Source organism: Callionymus lyra, chromosome 18, assembly GCF_982586985.1.
Source record: "Callionymus lyra chromosome 18, fCalLyr1.hap1.1, whole genome shotgun sequence".
In the NCBI taxonomy this organism is placed as follows: domain Eukaryota; kingdom Metazoa; phylum Chordata; class Actinopteri; order Syngnathiformes; family Callionymidae; genus Callionymus; species Callionymus lyra.
The window spans coordinates 8,949,847-8,968,353 of NC_141835.1; the positions used below are offsets into that span (position 1 = coordinate 8,949,847).

At 35.6% G+C, this 18,507-nt stretch overlaps 1 protein-coding gene across 2 annotated transcripts; it reads left to right on the forward strand.

Annotated features, from left to right (window-relative positions):
• Positions 1-1,150: 1,150 nt before the first annotated feature.
• On the forward strand, positions 1,151-3,505 carry nkx2.4a (NK2 homeobox 4a). Of its 2 annotated transcripts, none has more exons than XM_087779854.1 (2): positions 1,151-1,540; positions 2,843-3,505. In XM_087779854.1, exons 1-2 carry the CDS (start codon positions 1,201-1,203, stop codon positions 3,481-3,483), a joined length of 981 nt encoding a protein of 326 aa, XP_087635980.1. In that variant the 5' UTR covers positions 1,151-1,200; the 3' UTR covers positions 3,484-3,505. The 2 variants fall into 2 exon arrangements, with proteins under 2 accessions (XP_087635980.1, XP_087635981.1); XM_087779855.1 differs by having other exon boundaries at positions 2,870-3,505.
• The last annotated feature ends 15,002 nt before the right edge of the window (positions 3,506-18,507 follow it).

Consider the following 18,507-nt stretch of genomic DNA (forward strand, 5'->3'; position numbering starts at 1 on the left):
AAAGCATCTAAAAAAAAAAACAAGCGAATTATTATTAAAAAATAACCTTAAAATAAACGCTTGGTTCCTGGTGACGCGTTAACGGATACTTGGACTAAAGGTCGGTTTATCACGCGGTTGTAAATAAAAACAAATTGATTTTAACGTCAGAACTCCCACAAAAAATACTTTATATACAAAAATGTTTTTTATCTTATAAAGTAGAATAAGTTGAAGCGTCTGCACTTGGACGCAGCATCACGTTGAAAGTAAAAACAAATAAAATAATATATTTATTTTTTATATATATTAAAGTAAGAAGAAATTTGTGTTGATCAAGTTTTAATTCATCTGTTGTAAATCAATATTTTAACAGTTTTTTTAAAGTATGACATTTGCATTTAATTGAACAGTTCTCAAACTTTTTTATTTTACTATTTTAAGTAGAAACTATTTTAAGTAGTGTTTCTTTTGTGTTGTTAAAGAGCATCAAACGTAACTAGTTATAACATATTGCAACTTGGAAAAGTTCTATACATTATATTAAGTTAATATTTAGAAGAATGTTTTGCGGGATGTATTATATATAATTGACGGGATTTTTTTGGAAGCATCACAACTTTTTCTTGTCACTAATATTCATTTGTATATTGTTTTGTATCAATTATTAATAAAAAGTTTAAAGATAAAGGGGGGATGTTTTGTTTATATAAATATTATTTCAAATTTAAGTATCGATTCCAAATTATACTTCAAGTTTTTTAATGTGTTTTTAAATAGCAAAGTAAGGCAAGAAAATGTAGTTTAAAAACAACTAGATTCAAAATAGATAACGAGAGTCTGAGGTGGGACCTTCTCGTCGTGGGTCACGTGGTGCAGATTTGACGCCGAACCTGCTCAATTAATCAGAACGAAAACGAAGGAAAAAAGTCTGTTTTATTCCAACCCACAGATGTTTGGACTCAAGAGAGTTCACTATCTGATTGTTTGCCGTTTTTTTTTTCCTCCTCTCATCACCCCCCGGTGGCTCCGCCCCCCGTGTTTGTCATAAACCGGCTCCTGGCTCCAATAAACCGGGCTAAGAGCGCCCCTGGTCTCGCCTCCTCCTCCAAGGCGATCAATAGGATCTCAGGCGCACTAGAAGCGCGCTCTTACGTAGACGTCCAGCCAGGAGAGAGCCGAACATCTGCTCCCATCAATCTACCTTTGCTTTTCTGAACCATGTCGTTGAGCCCAAAACACACTACGCCTTTTTCAGTCTCAGATATTTTGAGTCCAATCGAGGAGACCTACAAGAAGTTCGGCGGCATGGACGCAGCGGGGAACCTCGGGTACCGACAGACGCAGGTGTCTCAGGCCGGGATGCAGCAGCACTCCATGGGTCACAACGCCGCCTACCACATGCCGCACGCCGTCTCCCAGTTCTCCCACAGCGCCATGGGGGGCTACTGCAACGGGGGCATTGGGAACATGGGGGAGCTGCCGTCGTACCAGGAGAGCATGAGGACTAGCGCAGCAACAGGCTGGTACAGCGCCAACCCAGACCCCAGATACTCCACCAGTAAGTTCTTCTAGTATATAGATTTATTTTCAATTCAAGCTGCGCATGTGCTTTTATTTTATTATTTTTTTTAAAGCGCTTCATCATTAAATCTGAAAAGGAGATCATTATTTCAAGTCTGTACCTTTTCTTTTTTCTAAATATATAATGAGATGAAATCATTTTCAAGTTAATTCATGGAATTATATTCTATTTTTAAGGCATTTGTCTTATTTTTTAATTGTCTGATTAATGTAATGGTTAAAAAATGAGGTAATGTTCGAGTTGTGTTTTGAATAAATAATTTAATATTTTCTTCATGATTTATTAAATATTTCGTTTTATTTTATTATGAGTGATTATTATCACCACGAATATTTTTTAAAATTATTATTATAAGTCAAGGACTATTAGTTACAACAAAAACAAACTTTTAATTAAACAAATACGTATTTAACAAAAATACACTATAGTTCATCAGTATTTTGACCCTTAAATAAAAAGGAATTTTTATCATTTTTATTATAATGTTTATTTTGGTGATTTTGACATTCAAAATATTAATTTATTGTGTGAAGCAAAAGTTGAATTAAGGAGTCAAATGCGATAATTCAAACTAGTGTTAATATATACTTGAATTTAGAAATATTACATTTTCTCATTAACCAATTTAACTCTCAATAAAGGAGAAGATAATTATATTTAATATTAAGGAGATTTTATTTCAATACTGCGGACGAATGAATTTAAATGTTTATTAAATAAATGTGTTGATCAAGAAAAATATTTTCGTTTAAAGTCGTAATTATTATTTAAAAACCCATATTTATTAAATAATAATTAAAATAAATTTAGATACTGATTTAATTATCATTATTACCACCGCACGTTTCACTTCCATTAACAGTTAAGTTTATAATTAATTTAAAGTTAGATTTATAGAATATTCATATTATTATCCCAGGTTGGCTTTTGGTGTATTTATTTTGTAAAAAATCAACTATTAATTGTATACTTTAAAATTCTAATTTATATATTTCATTTATGGTATATAGGTATATTTAAATACGAGGAAGGAAACATTTTAAAGTCAATTATATGCAATTAAAGAAGCTTTATTTAATTACAGGAAAAGTTGTTTCGCTTTATCGTATAGTTTTAATTCATTATTTAATATATTTATAGGATATATTTTTTTAATCCATGTTTTTTATTGTTTGTATAAAAGTAAAAAATAATTTAAAATAGTTTATTTAGTTCAGACGAAACAATGCTCTCCTCTTCTGCTCCATTGAACGCACGTGTGTATTGTATATGTTTAAGTTCCTAGATTCATGGGACCTTCCACAGGTATGAACATGGGCGGCATGGGGGGTCTGGCCGGGATGGGGGACGCCGCCAAGTCCATGTCCTCCCTGCACGCGGCGCCCCGGAGGAAGCGGCGGGTCCTCTTCTCCCAGGCCCAGGTCTACGAGCTGGAGAGACGCTTCAAGCAGCAGAAGTACCTGTCCGCCCCGGAGAGGGAGCACCTGGCCAGCATGATCCACCTCACCCCGACCCAGGTCAAGATCTGGTTCCAGAACCACCGGTACAAGATGAAGCGCCAGGCCAAGGACAAGGCGGCCCAGCAGCAGCAGCAGCAGCAGCAGCAGCAGCAGGACGGGACCATGTGCCAGCAGGCGCAGGCGCAGTCGCCGCGACGCGTGGCGGTGCCGGTTCTGGTCAAGGACGGGAAACCGTGTCAGAACGGCTCCAACACGCCCACGCAGATCCACCAGAACGGAGCCGGGGTGGTGCTGGCGTCCTCCGGGGGCAGCCTGGCTCAGCAGCAGGTGATGGACCTGGAGGAGATGTCGCCCAGTCCCCCCTCCCTGCAGCTCAACATGGCCCAGATGGACACGTCCGCCGTAGACTACACCGGTACCATGGTGAACTCGAACCTGCTTTACGGCAGGACGTGGTAGGACTCGCCTTTTTGTTTTTTTTCTCCCCCAAACAACAAACAAACACACAAATCTAAATATATATACTGTCAAGTTTTTTTGGGGGGGACTCGCACCAGCACCTTCTCCAGAGTGGAGGAGTCTATATCATGGACCAAGACTGTGGACCTCTTTTTCTTTTTTTTTTCTTCTTATTTTTGTTCTGGACCAGGACCTCCACCGGTACCACCGCCTCACCGTCCACGACCGCTGTACCGTTAAAGTAGGGACTTGTATATTAACAGAATAATGACGCGTTTATGTTTCTCTTTTTGTAAGTTAAAGCGACAAAATGGCTGCTGTACGTGTTTGAAAACAAACGAACGATTTAACAATAAATAACTTGAAGTGTGAGAATGTTGTCGTGTGCACGCGCAGCTCAAGGTCGTGCGCGGGCACTTTTTTTTTTTGAGGGGGTTCGATGTTGTCGCGGTTTTATTTTAATTTTATTTTATATATAATTATGTTTTAATAAAAATGGTGATTAATTATCTATGAGCAGAAAATCTGAACAAATTATATTATTATAGGATAATTATCATTTTCACCAATTCCTGCCACAAATACTACTTAGTTCCCGTAAATACTGCAAACTTTTAATTCCATTTTCCTGACACAAATAAAAACTCCATCGACTAAATACAACAAACTTAAAAAAAATCTTAGTTTCTTGTCACGAATACAAGTTCTTTAAATACGACACACTTTTATATTAATTATTCCACAAATACTATTTCTTTGATGAATACTAAAAAGTTTTAAATCAATTATTTCAGCAACAAATACTACTTCTTTACTACAAACTTCGTGAAATGCAAGACATTTTTATGTCAATTATTCCTGTTACAAATACTACTTATTTACCACAAACTGTTTTATAAATCATTCATACTACAAATACTACTTCGTTAAATACAAGACATTTTTATGTCAATTATTCCTACTACAAATACTACTTCTTTAACCAAATACTACAAACTTTTAAAATCAATTATTAAAACTACAATTACTAGTTCGTTAAATACAACAAACTTTTATGCCAATATTCCTGCCACAAATACTACTTCTTTGACTAAATACTACAACATCTTGAAACCAATTATGAATACTACAAATACTACTTCGTTAAAAACAATAAACTTTTGTTTAAATTATTTCTGCCACAAATACTACTTCTTTGACAAAACCATATATATAAACTTTTAAAATTAATTATTCTCATCACAAATACTACTTCGTTAAATACAACCATTTTTTATGTCAATTATTCCTGCCAAAAATGCTAATTATTTGACTAAATACTACAAACTTTTAAAATCATTTATTAATACTACAATTACTACTTGTTTAATAAAATACACTTTTATATAAATTATTTCCGCCACAAATCCTACTAATTGACTTAATAATACAAACTTTGACATCAATTATTCCTGCCACAAATACTACTTCTTTGACTAAATACTACAAACTTTTAAAATAAATTATTCACATCACAAAATTCGTTAAATACAACAAACTTTTATATCCATTTCCTGCCACAAATACTACTTCTTTGACTAAATAATACAAACTTTTATATTAATTATTCCTGCAACAAATACTACTTCTTTGCCTCAATTCTATACAAATTTTTAATCAATGATCAATACTACAAATACTACTTCGTTAAAACCAACAAACTTTGTATAAATTATTTCTGACCCAAATATTCTCGTTGACTAAATAATACAAACTTTTTAAATCAATTAGTCACATCAGAAAATTTGTTAAATACAACAAACTTTTATATCAATTTTACTTACACAAATACTTCTTCTTTGACTAAATACTACAAACCTTTTAAACCAATTATTAATACTACGAATACTACTTACTAAAAACAACAAACTTTTATTTAAACTATTTCTGCCACAAAAAGTACTTCTTTGACTAAATACAACAATCTTTAATATCAACTATTCTGCAGAAAATACTACTTTTTTGACTAAATACAAACTTTTTTATCAATTTACCTGCCACAAATAATAATAATACTTTGACCAAATACTACACACTTTTTAATCAATTATTCATACTATAAATACTAATTCGTTAAATACAACGAAGTTTTATATAAATGATATCCGAAATTCTACTTAGACTAAATATAACAAACTTTTATAGGAAGTATTCCTGCCAAAAATACTACTTCTTTGACTAAATACAATAAACTTTTATATAAAGTATTCCTGCCACAAATACTACTTCTTTGACTAAGTACAGTAAAACTTCATATCATTTATTCCACAAAAAACTTTTTTGACTAATACAAAATTCTTTCACAGCAATATCGTAATATACTCCAACTTTAAATAATATTGTGAAGTACATTTTATACCACCACTGCTGCTACTACTAATACTACTTTCAAAATGTTTGCCATAAACTACTTCTACTTAAATGACACAACTGTCACAACTAAACCAGATATCAATTAATTATGAGTACTACTGTAATTACTATTATTTCATCTTTCTACATAACTACCACTTTGATTTAGCAGATAACATTTCATTTTTTTAACTAGTTGACTAGTTAACTTAATTAACTAAATTAATGATCAGAACATTACTTTACTCATTTCCTTTATCGTTAATATTACTTTAGAACTTCAGCTATTATTAATGATATATTTTTATATTTGTATCTGAAATAGTGTCTTCTACTAATAGTACTTACTTTATTTGTAAACGATTCATCTTTTGGGAAAGTAACTGTTTTGTTTTTACTACTATATTTCTATCATCAAATTAGTTTTACTCCAGTTACTGCTACTTATGCTTCTCATGCTAATGCTAGTTTAGACAAAACTACTTTTAAAACTACTACTTATAAGTACTCAAGATGATAAATACCTGTCTGATTGCTGATATTTAACATGAAATATAGTACTTTGTTTATTGTACTATATTAGTAACTAGTTTAAAGTGGTAAAATTCTCATTCTCATCCCAGTTTAGCTTTGCTGCTAATGCTAAGCTAACGTCTAGCATTAGCGATAATGCAACCAAACTATAAAGTATTTATTCTCCTCTAGAAACACATGTGACTACTTCTACTACGTTACTACCATTTACTATCAAATATTGTCAAGAATACTTGTAAAACAAACGCAAAAGTTTTGTAATTGTACGACGAAACTGTTCAGAAGTTTATGAAAGTGGAAATATATCTTTCACAGCTAAAATTGCAGTATTATTATAGTGTAGTCGTTTTTTTTTGTGTGTATCATTAGATGGTTGGTATTTGTGTTTTTTCATTAGCATTCCAAAACAATATAATCAATAGAAATTGTCAATAAATACAATATTTGCAGACGTAATTTAGATATAAATTAAATCGATCTGAAGACAATTTAATAAATAAACTTCGTAAAACAAGATTTAAACTCATAATTATGACAAATTTTACCTTTTTTTTAAAAAAGTTTTTATCTCAGTACAAATTCAGTCATTTATATTGTTCCGAAATTTGACCTGTTAACGTAAAAAATGCTCTAAAAAAGTTATCACGTGGATAATTAAAAATGCAATTATAATCTTTACGATGACATTTTAATCCAGAGTTCATCACCAAAGTAAAACGAAACTAAACTCCTTATTCAGTTTCCGCCCTCAGGACAGTCGAGTGCCGTAAACATCGGTTTCGTTTGTGACGCGTTTGTTGCTTCGTCACGATCGGTTTCGCCCCAAAAAAACCCCCATTTGTACGAACGAACTCAACAAGTGTTTTAATCTCACAACACTCCACGTTTCATTTCCTGTCGTCATTTGTTGTGAAATTGCATCTCAACCCCCCCCTCCCCCCCCCACACACACACACCTGGTGATGACACCCTGCCACCACTACCACAAGATGATGATGATGATGATGATGATGGAGACCCCCCCCTCCCCCCCCTCATACCTGGCAGCTGTATGTATATATGTGTCATCATCTCTGCTCTCCAAGAAAACACCGGAGCCAATATGCACCTGACATTCTGGCCGCGACTCCATCAGACGTGGGGGGGGTTAGGGGGGGGTTGGGTTGATAAGAGCATTAGAAAAAGCGTTGGGCAGCGAAGACTTTGATGCCGCGAGATGGATTTTTGTCTCCGAAATTGAGGGCATGAATGAGCCGTCAACAAAGCTTTTGATGGTGGACCAGATGAAATGAAAGTGGAGGTGAAGCCATTCTTTTCTCTTCTCAATAGCTCCAGTTCTGGCCCACTAATAGGGGGCTACGCCTGGTAATCACCCGCTATTGTGACTCTGCCTTCTTTCACTTTATCGTAGGGGGGCACCTCTCTCGCTCTTTGTCGGGGGGGTGGGGGGGGACGGGACTGCTACCAGCCTCGGGGGGCCCGGGCACCGTAATTGCCGCTGGCATCATCATCGGAACATTTACAAACAAAGAGTCTCATTTGCAAAAAATAAACAATTTACATTTGTATGGAAAGAAATGAGTCGGATGCTAACTGGATGCTAACGTTAGCATCGCTCCCCCAAAAAAGTTTTGGGCAACGTTGACCCTAAATCGGTCTATCCAACATAAAGCATGCGGGCATAATCCGGGCCGCTGGATCTTTTTACGTGGCCCCGCAATGAGAACGGGGAAAAAACTACGTTAAGGATTCGAACCTAAAGATACCGTATAAAAAAATCTCAAATGTTGACGACAAATCTACGATAGTTCTGAGGAAAGTGGATGTAAAGTTGACGACCATTTAGTCTAAGTGTGTATAAACGCTAAAAGTTAGCCTTCAGTAGTCAAATAAAAAAACTGATGTTCTGTTGCTTTTAGTTTGGATTTAAACTTTCTTAGATGTCGTTAACAACCAGTGGCGTTATTGGATCAACGACTCTTATTGCGATATCCTCAACGTTACGTAGCGGTATCCCACTTAACGACACTTCTAAGATGTTCTATATATATTTATATATATATATATATATATGTTTGAAATTTTATTGTCGGTCTATTACAAATGTTACAAAATTAAAAAGCAAAAGTTACATTTTTATAGATAAGCAAACTGTTAGCTAACTTGGTAGCGGTAACTTAAATTTACGGAGAGGATTCCCGATCTCAATTGAATCAATTCTAAAATCTATTAACTTATTTAAAAACATTTAATGGATTTGAAAACACAATAAATAAATAAATAAGTATAAAAAATAAAATAGAATAGAATAGAATAATTTCTAATCTCCCAGCTAGCATGTTAGCAAAACAAAGTTTGGGTGATTAAAAAAAAGCTAGTTATCTTACGGTCAAATCAATTCTTTCTTTAACATGACATGTTCTTGAACGTGTCTTCTTATGTGTACTTTAAATACTACTAAATTCCACTGCTGTCACCAGATATCAATTAATTATTATTACTACTACGATTACTACCATTTCATCTTTCTACCTATAACTTTCTTTACAACCATTTGAAAATGTTATGATACGCATTACTTATGTTTTTACTAGTACTTATACCTCCATTAGTGGTCGGAATATTACTTTTAATTGTCTCTTTCGTTACTTCAGAACTTCAGCTTTTATTAATGATAGTCTAACACTTTTGCTTCTTTATTTACTATTTTTCAATTCTATCTAAAATAGTTTTATTATTTGATACTTCTACGGTTGCGACCAATTCTACAGTGAGATTCTACTGATCTAATCTTTTTTTTTTACTGCAACTATTGCCACTTTTTAAATTCTACTGCAACCAACGCTTGTCATGCTAATGCTAGCATGTTTGTAATGTAATTCTGCTACTTCAGTTTTTCAAAATAACTTTTCAATATGACATAAACTGCTTTTAGGCAGTTCCAAGATGTCTTTTCGTTTCTGTGCGTCGTGGATCTTGATAAAAGTCTCTCTTGTTCTTCTGCCAACGTTTGAAAGTCTTCGCAGGGAATTCCAGCTCCAACATTTTAAGGAAAAAAAAACCCTTGTATTGGTCTCACCCTCCCCACTCTCTCCCTCCCTCCCTCCCCCCTCCTCCCCCATTATTCTACTAAATATGTCAGAAGGTCTGATCGCAGAGGAACCTTTTCAAGTCCCATTGATGCGTTCCTCGTTTGACCGTGGCCACCTAGCAACCTGGAGAGCGCTAATTGTCGGGAGCTGGCGCGTGATTGGTCGAGGGCTCCACAGCCCTGATCCCGGCAGATGATTTGTTTATTTGGAGGATCATGCCAGTGTTCGGCTGGAATTCAGCCGCCGAGCGCGGAGATATGTGGAGCGACGGGGGGATATTTTACTCAGGATCGGCCACTTGATTCACGGGAACTATTCAATGACATTATTTAAACAATAAAATCAAAGTTGGTCTAAAATTTGTCATTTTAATGGTTTGTTTACAAATAAAATTGAGAGAAATTTAGATGTAAAAGGTATAAAAGAACAGATTAGAACATGTGAATATGAAATTAAAAAAATAAAATGAAGAGTTAATTGGGTTTAAGATTTAGAAAAATATATATTTAAAGTGAAATATTTAGATTTGATGTGGGAAAAAATATATATGTTAATGACAAAAATATATGTATACTTGGGGCCTTCAAAGTGGCGATGTATGTAACAAGTATTCCATAATAGTAACTTTATTTTTAATTTATTATGTTTTTACATACAGTATTTGTGCTTATGGTGCAACATATAATGATAATAACAAACATTCAATGATAATTACACAACATATAATAATAATAACACAACATATAATGATAATAACACAACATATAATCATAATAACACAACATATAATATAATAATAACACACCATATAATGATAATTACGCAACATATAATGATAATTACACAACATATAATGATAATAACACAACATATAATAATAATAATACAACATATAATAATAATAACAACATATAATGATAATAACACAACATATAATAATAATAATAATACAACAAATAATAACACAACATATAATCATAATAACACAACATATAATAATAATAACACAACATAAATTGATAATAACACAACATATAATAATAATAATACAACATATAATAATAATAACACAACATATAATAATGATAACACAACATATAATCATAATAACAACATATAATCATAATAACACAAAATGAAAAATATCCCCAAATAACAATGTCCATTAGAAATCTTAATTAAAATAAGTTTTTTCCTAAATAAAAATAAAAACGGGAACAATTGTAATTACATAAAAATATTTAAATAGACAAAGACTGGTGTATTTGAAAATTATAAACAAAAAAAAGACAATTTTTTGTAGCAAACATAAAAAAAATAAAATAAACGCAAATAAAACAAAAAAAAATCGAGTTAAAGAAAACATCTATATTTAAGCTTGAAATAGAAGATTAATTACAATTAAAAATAATCACAAATATAATCAGAAAAGAGATAGAAGTAGATTTTTAAAAAAGAGGCATTTTCTAGATAAATAAAAAACATTAATCGAGGAAATGTAATTATATAAAAATAGTTTAGTAGAAAGAAAAAAAAAGACAATTTTAATTTTATTTTTATCAATTATAAAAAAATCATGAAAAAAACAATAAAGAATTACTTATTATTATTTAAAAAATGTAAATGAAGTCTATTTTTTAATTAATATTAAACATGTGGAATTTAATAGAAAAAAAGGTCATTTTTAAATGAACTACGCCTCATAAATATTTTTCCAATGATGAAAGTTAAGTAAAATATAAATAATGATTTTAAATTTCAAAAAGAAAAGGACTATATATTTATATATATATGAAATAAATTCAACAAGTTGTCTCTTCTTTACAGGAATTGTGTCAAACGCTGCTGGTGTGAAACCATTGGACGAGAGCAGCTTTTCATGGGGCGCTGGCATGAATGCAGGGTCTCAGAGACACATTTTAATTAGACTGATGCCCTTGTACGCTGCCAAGCAGAGCCCGGCCTCCTCTGCACGACTCATGAATTTGTTTAGTTGAATTAATCACTGATAGCATTCAAGTCTATGCCACGTTTCTCACTCGTGTTCAGGTAGAAACAAATACAAAGTAGCCCTCGAATAATCATCTCCAGTCACCGCCGGAAGGTCAAAGGACGCGACGGCGACTCTCACGCTAATACCCGCCGACAAATTAAATCTTTTTTTTTTAAGATTCATTATTTAAAAAGAAGTACGCACATACATATTAACTTATAAACACTTCTTTTAAGGCTAATTTGCTCTATTTACCACTGATTTTGATTTTGTAGCTGAAAAGGAAAAGACTTCTTTGATGTGTAGCATTAGCATTCAAATAGCATTTCTGCTAGCGATAGCATCACTAGGAACGACCATATGAGTAAAGACAAATTGTAAAAAAAATACAGGAACAAAACGTTTTTTATCGTCACAAAAAATAATAATTACGTGTTAAAAACTACATTTAAATGTAATAATAATACAGAGGATAAAAGAAGAAAAATGCAAACGAAAAATTTTGAAATTTTTATTATTATACAAACTAAATATAACAATATTAATTTTAATGGAAGTAAAGCTTTCCGAGAGTAAACTAATTTGTAGCTTGCATTCATTAGCACGAACAAAGCTAATTTAAATTGGCTCCTTAATAAATGAGCTAAACATGCTACTAGCCAAATGAAACGACAACATGATATACGACCTGTGACAACAAAGAAGCATAAAAATGACAAAAGTGAATGATTATTGGTGTTAAAAACAGTGATTGAATTGATTAGCTAGCCGAATCCGATAGCTAATGGTCAAATGAGCTAATGGTTAGAATTCTTAACAGCTTGTTAGCAATAATGCTAATATAGTCGAGGAGCGCTAACACAGATAAAACAATACAATTGATTATTTTACGTTTTTTTAATGGTAAAATTTAGCTTAAATAATTCTGGTTGTAGTTTATATTTTTAGCCTCATACGTCTTTACTCCTGGTACTCCTACTTCCTCTCACAGTCCAAAAAACAAACTCATTTACTTTGAATTGTCCTTAGATGCAATGGAACAGGCAACTTGTCCGGTGTGTCCTCGATCTTTTACCCCGGGTAGCTGGGATAAGCTCCAGCGGACTGGAATGAACACATAGCATAGGAGAACATCATCACGAGCGCTGGTATCATAATGGCTAAATAAGAAGCTAATCGCATAGTTACAGTGAATTTGATCAAATAAAGAAGAGAGTCAAAGTATTATTTTAAGCTTTTTTTTAGCTCTAGTTCAAGGGTCGACAACCTTAACTCAAAGAACCATTTGGACCCAATTCCTACGTGAAATAAAACGATGAGAAAAAATGTGAAAACTGAAGTAAAATACTATAACGCTCATTGTTGTGCATGTTACTGTTCCTTTAAGACGGAAAAAGTTACATCTTACAGTAACAGTATTTTTTAAATAAAAGGTAAAGTAAAGGAGAGGTTTGCTCGTTTTTTTTTCAAGCATTATTGGAAAAAAACACCATGAAACATTTAAATAAAATTCCTACATTTATACTTAGTTATTATCAAAAAGGCTGAAAGAGCCGCATGCGGCCCCGGAGCCGCCGGTTGCCGACCCCCTGCTCCGGCTTCACAAAGTCTTTCAGGCTAAAAGTTAACGTTGTATAAAAAAGCCTTTTTTTTCCTCCTCAAATATTTTTGATTTAAAATAAGAATCAAAACTCAGAGGGTGACACAAGATGGCTACATGGCTCAAGATTCCACTCTTTCATATCAAAGTATTTTTTTTGTGACATTGTAGCTTCTCTGGAATTTTTTTTTGGGGGTTCTTTTGTGTTTTCCTGAAAGTGCAAAAAAAAAAAAAGCTATGAATGAGCCATTTTAAATGTTGCGCCGCCGAAAAAAGCTTTTGATGATTATTCAATAGTTCCTACACAAGTGCAGATGATGAGGGATTGGATCTGCAGGTTAGGAGTGTGTGTGTGTGATGGGGGGGCGGGTGGGGGGGGCACATCCCTTATTAGAAAATCATGTCACATTCTCTCCTGCGCTGTCCAGACTGGCTGCTCAGGCCAGTAATCCCCCCTCCAAGTCCCCCCTATGCATGTTATTCAACCGGCTCATAAGTAGTTGAAGAAACTGTTTTCAGTCGCCACTAATAACTACTGACCTCCAGTGACACGGACCCACAATGGGTTTGTCGGGACTGAAACGCACAACCAAAGAAGCTGATTAGGAACTCAAGAGGTTTGAAGCAAGAATCAATGGCCGCTCTGTGCTGCCAGGGCGCTTCCAGCATGGCGCCAGTGATTGTGGGACCTCCATTAGTGATGCCTCATTAAGTCGCGCAAACTCTTCTTTAAGGAAATTAGTTCAGCCAATTCAAAAAAAAAAATCTATTACGGCCCCCCACCGCTGTGTTCGGGCCCCCGAGGCGGCTTGTTTTTTTTTTAGCGGGGGGGGGGAGCGTTTGATGAGATTTGTCATGATATGCCAGGGAAAAAATATGTCACTCAAGATAGTGTCCTTGAAAATGAAATGAGAGAAAAATCGTTTTTTTCTTTTTCAGGTGAATGATGGTTTCTTTAAAAAGGGATGGAGATCCTTTTTAAAGAAAAGCGAGACGTTATTCTTTTGATTCTTTCGGAATAAAGTAGTTAAACACTTTGAAATGTGTACAGATATATACGTGTGAAGTGCTAACAAAAGGACATGCTATTCATTAAGCTAATGCTAGACCATTTTTTTACCTCGCATTACTATAAACGCCAGAAGCTGAATCATTTTATTGGTAGTAAACTTGACGCACTATTATTGGTTAAATACACAAACAAACACATTTACAAAATCGTATGATTGTTACCTTGAAGATTTTACAAAGGACCTATTGAAGGGTTAGCTTATTACTTATTAGCCACATCCTGTTTGGGAGTAACGGTCTCTTCTGCTACCATCGTACGCTACTTTCAACGTTCGGAATAAAACAATCTTTGAATACAAATGAGTCGCTGAAATTACAGAGGTATGTGTTAGCGATGTGGTCCAGACCCAATAGATGTTCTGAAGCTAGCTAGCTAGCTATACATTCACGAGTCCTACAGGGTGTTTTAGGTCGAAAAATCTGACATTAAGAATACGATAAACAAGTTACGTAATTAGATTCAGATTGTACTGTAACGATACTTCGGTACCAGCACGCAAAAAAACCCCATAAATTGGTACCGTAAGTACAGAATACACATGTTCTTGGCGGAACATCTTAACAGTGCCGAAGAAGAACCTCTAACGTCACATCACCGATGTTTGGATTAATAATAGTTGTAGGTTTTTTGCACTTAAAAGACAAAAATGTTCTCTTTTTTATCTCTGTTCATCATCACAGTTGAATGTATTCTACTTTTTAAGTTATTTACACATTTGTACGGCTTACGTTTTGGGTTGTTATCATACTTGAAGGCTTTTTGAATGTAATATAGATTCAGGTTTTGCACATTTTTTGCACATTTATGAGACAAATTTTTAAATAAAGTTTGCTATAATACTTGAAAGTTACTCAACACTGAATTTATAAATAGTTGCCATACCAAATTTTCACCCTAAAGTTTTTTTTTGCAACACTAGAAGTTAAAGTTTCTGATTATGAAATTAGAAATGATTGATTGTTGGTTTTCTTTATTCAATAAAGCTTTGCAATTCAAAGTAAAGGCTTCTTTTTTTTCATGCTATCGAAAAGTATCCCATTTTTTTTACTGGTATTGATATCTACTACTAAAATGTTGGTATTATGACAACCTTAGTACGCACCAAAAAAACAAAAAAACAGTATTATGTCGGCAGATTGATTTGTCACCAAAATTAGACCCAACATAAGCCTGGATACGACTGTGTGACTTATGGCTACGTAAAGTTAAAAAAAACAATTAAAGGCATAAGCATTTAAATGATCATTACAAACCCTTTATAGTTTAGGATGTATCGTAACATCGCGATAATACCTTTGATCCAGACGGTAGCTGCCAAAGTCCAAAGGTACTTTGTTCACTTTGCTTAAGGGATGAAGGCATTGTGGGAAAAATATCGACATGAACGACCACAACGTAAGAAACATCTTGACTTCAAGGACATTTTCCGTCAGAGGTGTGTTAAAAACTCAACTTCACCACATCTTTAATTTCCGTCTCCAAAAAAAATCACCATCAAGACCAAACGTCGTCGTTTATTAATTCTCGAGCTTATAAGTTGAGACGCTCATTTAGCCGACAACAAAAACGGGTTCATCTCCGTCCTTCACAACCTCCTTTATTACTTTTCAACCTTTTTTTTGTTTTTTTCCAAGCAGCTTTCTTCCAGTTCGTCGTTGCCACGGTAATGGCCAGCTGCCAGTCAGCAGATTACCGGTTAATAGGGCCAGGGTTGGAGAGCGGCTCAAGGCTTGGAAGACCAGGGATGAGACCCGGGGTTGGTTCTGGGAGCTCACGGGTCGCTGTAGATGTGTTAATGAAGCGACGCTTAATAAAAATTGTTGCATCTTTCAGAGAAGAAGAAACGGTGGCGGTTTACGGAAAAAAAACGGGACTCAATAGCCCGACAAATTACACCCAGAAGGTCTTAATCATTTGGTCAAATATACCTCTTGCCCCCCCCCCGGCGGGGGTCTCAATATAGCAGTCCCAGAGGGCCATAGGGGCCAAGGGGGGACCACCCACTTTCTTTTCAATTATCATCTTGCGACAACCTGTCTCCTCCAGAGCATTCATCGGGAGACACTGACGGCTCTCCAGCGTCTCCGGGATCACAATCGAAGTGACGCCCGAGCAAACTTCCCGACTGTAGCGGACGGACTTCGAGCATGTGACCCCGGAGACAAACGGGATTACGTCCAAATCCCATGTTTCTTTGCCCTCCTCTCCACTTCACAAGCAGTGGTCACTGTGGCCAAAAGGTGGGGGGGGGGGGTGCTGGGGTCATTGCAAATACATATTCCCCCTGGGTGACCCTCGTAACCCTGTTATTGTTCCCACAATGCCTCTTGGCATCTTGGTATTTGATGTGGTCTTCAAGATTGTCGGTGTAAAAAGTTAGCCTTAGCAAAACATAATTAAATACGTATTTTTTCGGAAGTTTTCTTTGCTTTTGGTCGACGGTGATGCCGCCACCATCTGGCTTAACCAAGGGTAGAGCTAATGGCTACATAGTCCATGCTACTGGGTTGTTAATTGAAGCCCTAAAAACAAGGGTTTTCATAGAAACCATCAACAAGCTACAAATATGACTTAGTGGTCGTTGTGGTTTAAATTTCCTAACCTCCCCAAAAAACCAGAAGATACAACAGTAGTCTAGTAGAATTCATCTTGAACCATGTGCACACCTGGATACTTACTCTAACTTGTGGAATTTTCTAAGGAAAATACTTTTTAGTGAACGAAAAACATCAATAACACAATTCCTGCCGGTCTCATCCTACTATCGACGCTGTTGATGACCGGAGTAAACCTATCCATAAGACAGGAGGGGGGGGCAATAAAAATTATTCAGAGGGCCACATTAAATTGTGTGAATGCTTTTAGGGGCCGTCGAGCTAAAAGAAAGACGAGAAAATCCCTAAATAAAAGGGATATTAAGCTAAATAAGCTGCAATTTTATTCAACGTTTCTTCAACTAACTTTAAAAACATGTTTTGAGGGATTAATATATACTCCGAATACACACAAAAGGGAGGGGGAAAGTAAATTAGTGCAATGTGAAAATGTAAATGAATAATAAATATAAAATACACTCGTTAATGCATTAGAACCATTTATACATCATCATACTTTGACGCAAACATACAGTCAAAGGGCCCAGATCTGCCATAATACCTGCACAACAGTGACTAATGATTCTTATTGGTCTTGACTTCAGGGTCAAATCAGAATCAGAAACTTTTACCACAACCTAGGATCGTACAGAATAAAAAAAGAATAGTTCGTCCTCCTTCTGTGGTCGACCCCCCCCCCCCACCGGCGTAGAATCCACATGGCACCAGCTGCCGTCGATTCACTTTCTCGCGTTTTCCCTAAAGCATCCGTCGCGGTATTGACAAGACCTGAATGTCTTAAGCCTGACGTCGACACGTCGCTAATCCGGCGTCAGACCAAACGTTAGCCGGTTATTAAGTGACGCCTCGTATCGCGTGTGTGTTAACAGTCTGTTAAAACCTCATCAGCGCAAACAACAATCGCACTAAGAATCCGTCCCGGGCGCGCCAATTAGAGCCCAATCCACATGGGACAAAAGGGGGTGTAACGTGATTTTGGGGGGGGGCACGGGGGGTGTAGTTGTTGTGGTGCTGGCCAGAGACTCTGGAGTGTTTATTTGCCCCGCTGAAGCCAGCTGGTCATACGAAGCCACAGAAAAGGGCCACATTGACTCCACCCAGCAGGGGGTGGTAGCTCAGCGAAAAGGGAAATTGGGCTCTTTTTCACAATGCGGGCGCCCCCCAATCAAAGACCCCCAAGACTCCTTTGTGGAGACGGGGTCCCGGTGTTGGCCCCGTCCTCGTCGCCCCGTCCTGTGTGACGCCCGGCCACACTTCAGAGCTCATTAGCGGCCGGACTCACTTTAATCAGCAGGACATGTTAAAACTAGCCTAATCAGCGCTAATCCTAGGCTTTGTGTCAAACTCCTGCCGTCTGCGTACGACGGCGTATTGATGAGGTCATCGATTAGGGATTTAGAGGTCAATACACTACAATCTACAGCCAGGACTCATCGTGTGAGGTCGTGACGACCCCGGTGGAGACGACCCCGGAATTACCAAGGAAAACACCTGGTTAAAATGACACGACAATTCCTCTGATTTATTGATCGTCTGGGAGGCGTTTTTAGTCGATCTGCGACGTAATCATTAGCTATTGGTTTATGATGTCATCGATCAACTCAAATACTACCAAAATTCAGGTTTGTTCATTGAAAATCGCCATAATGTCTCATAAAAGCTTCAATAATAACACAAAAATATATATATTTTTAATTAATTTTGACTTTTTTTGCATCATGGTAAAA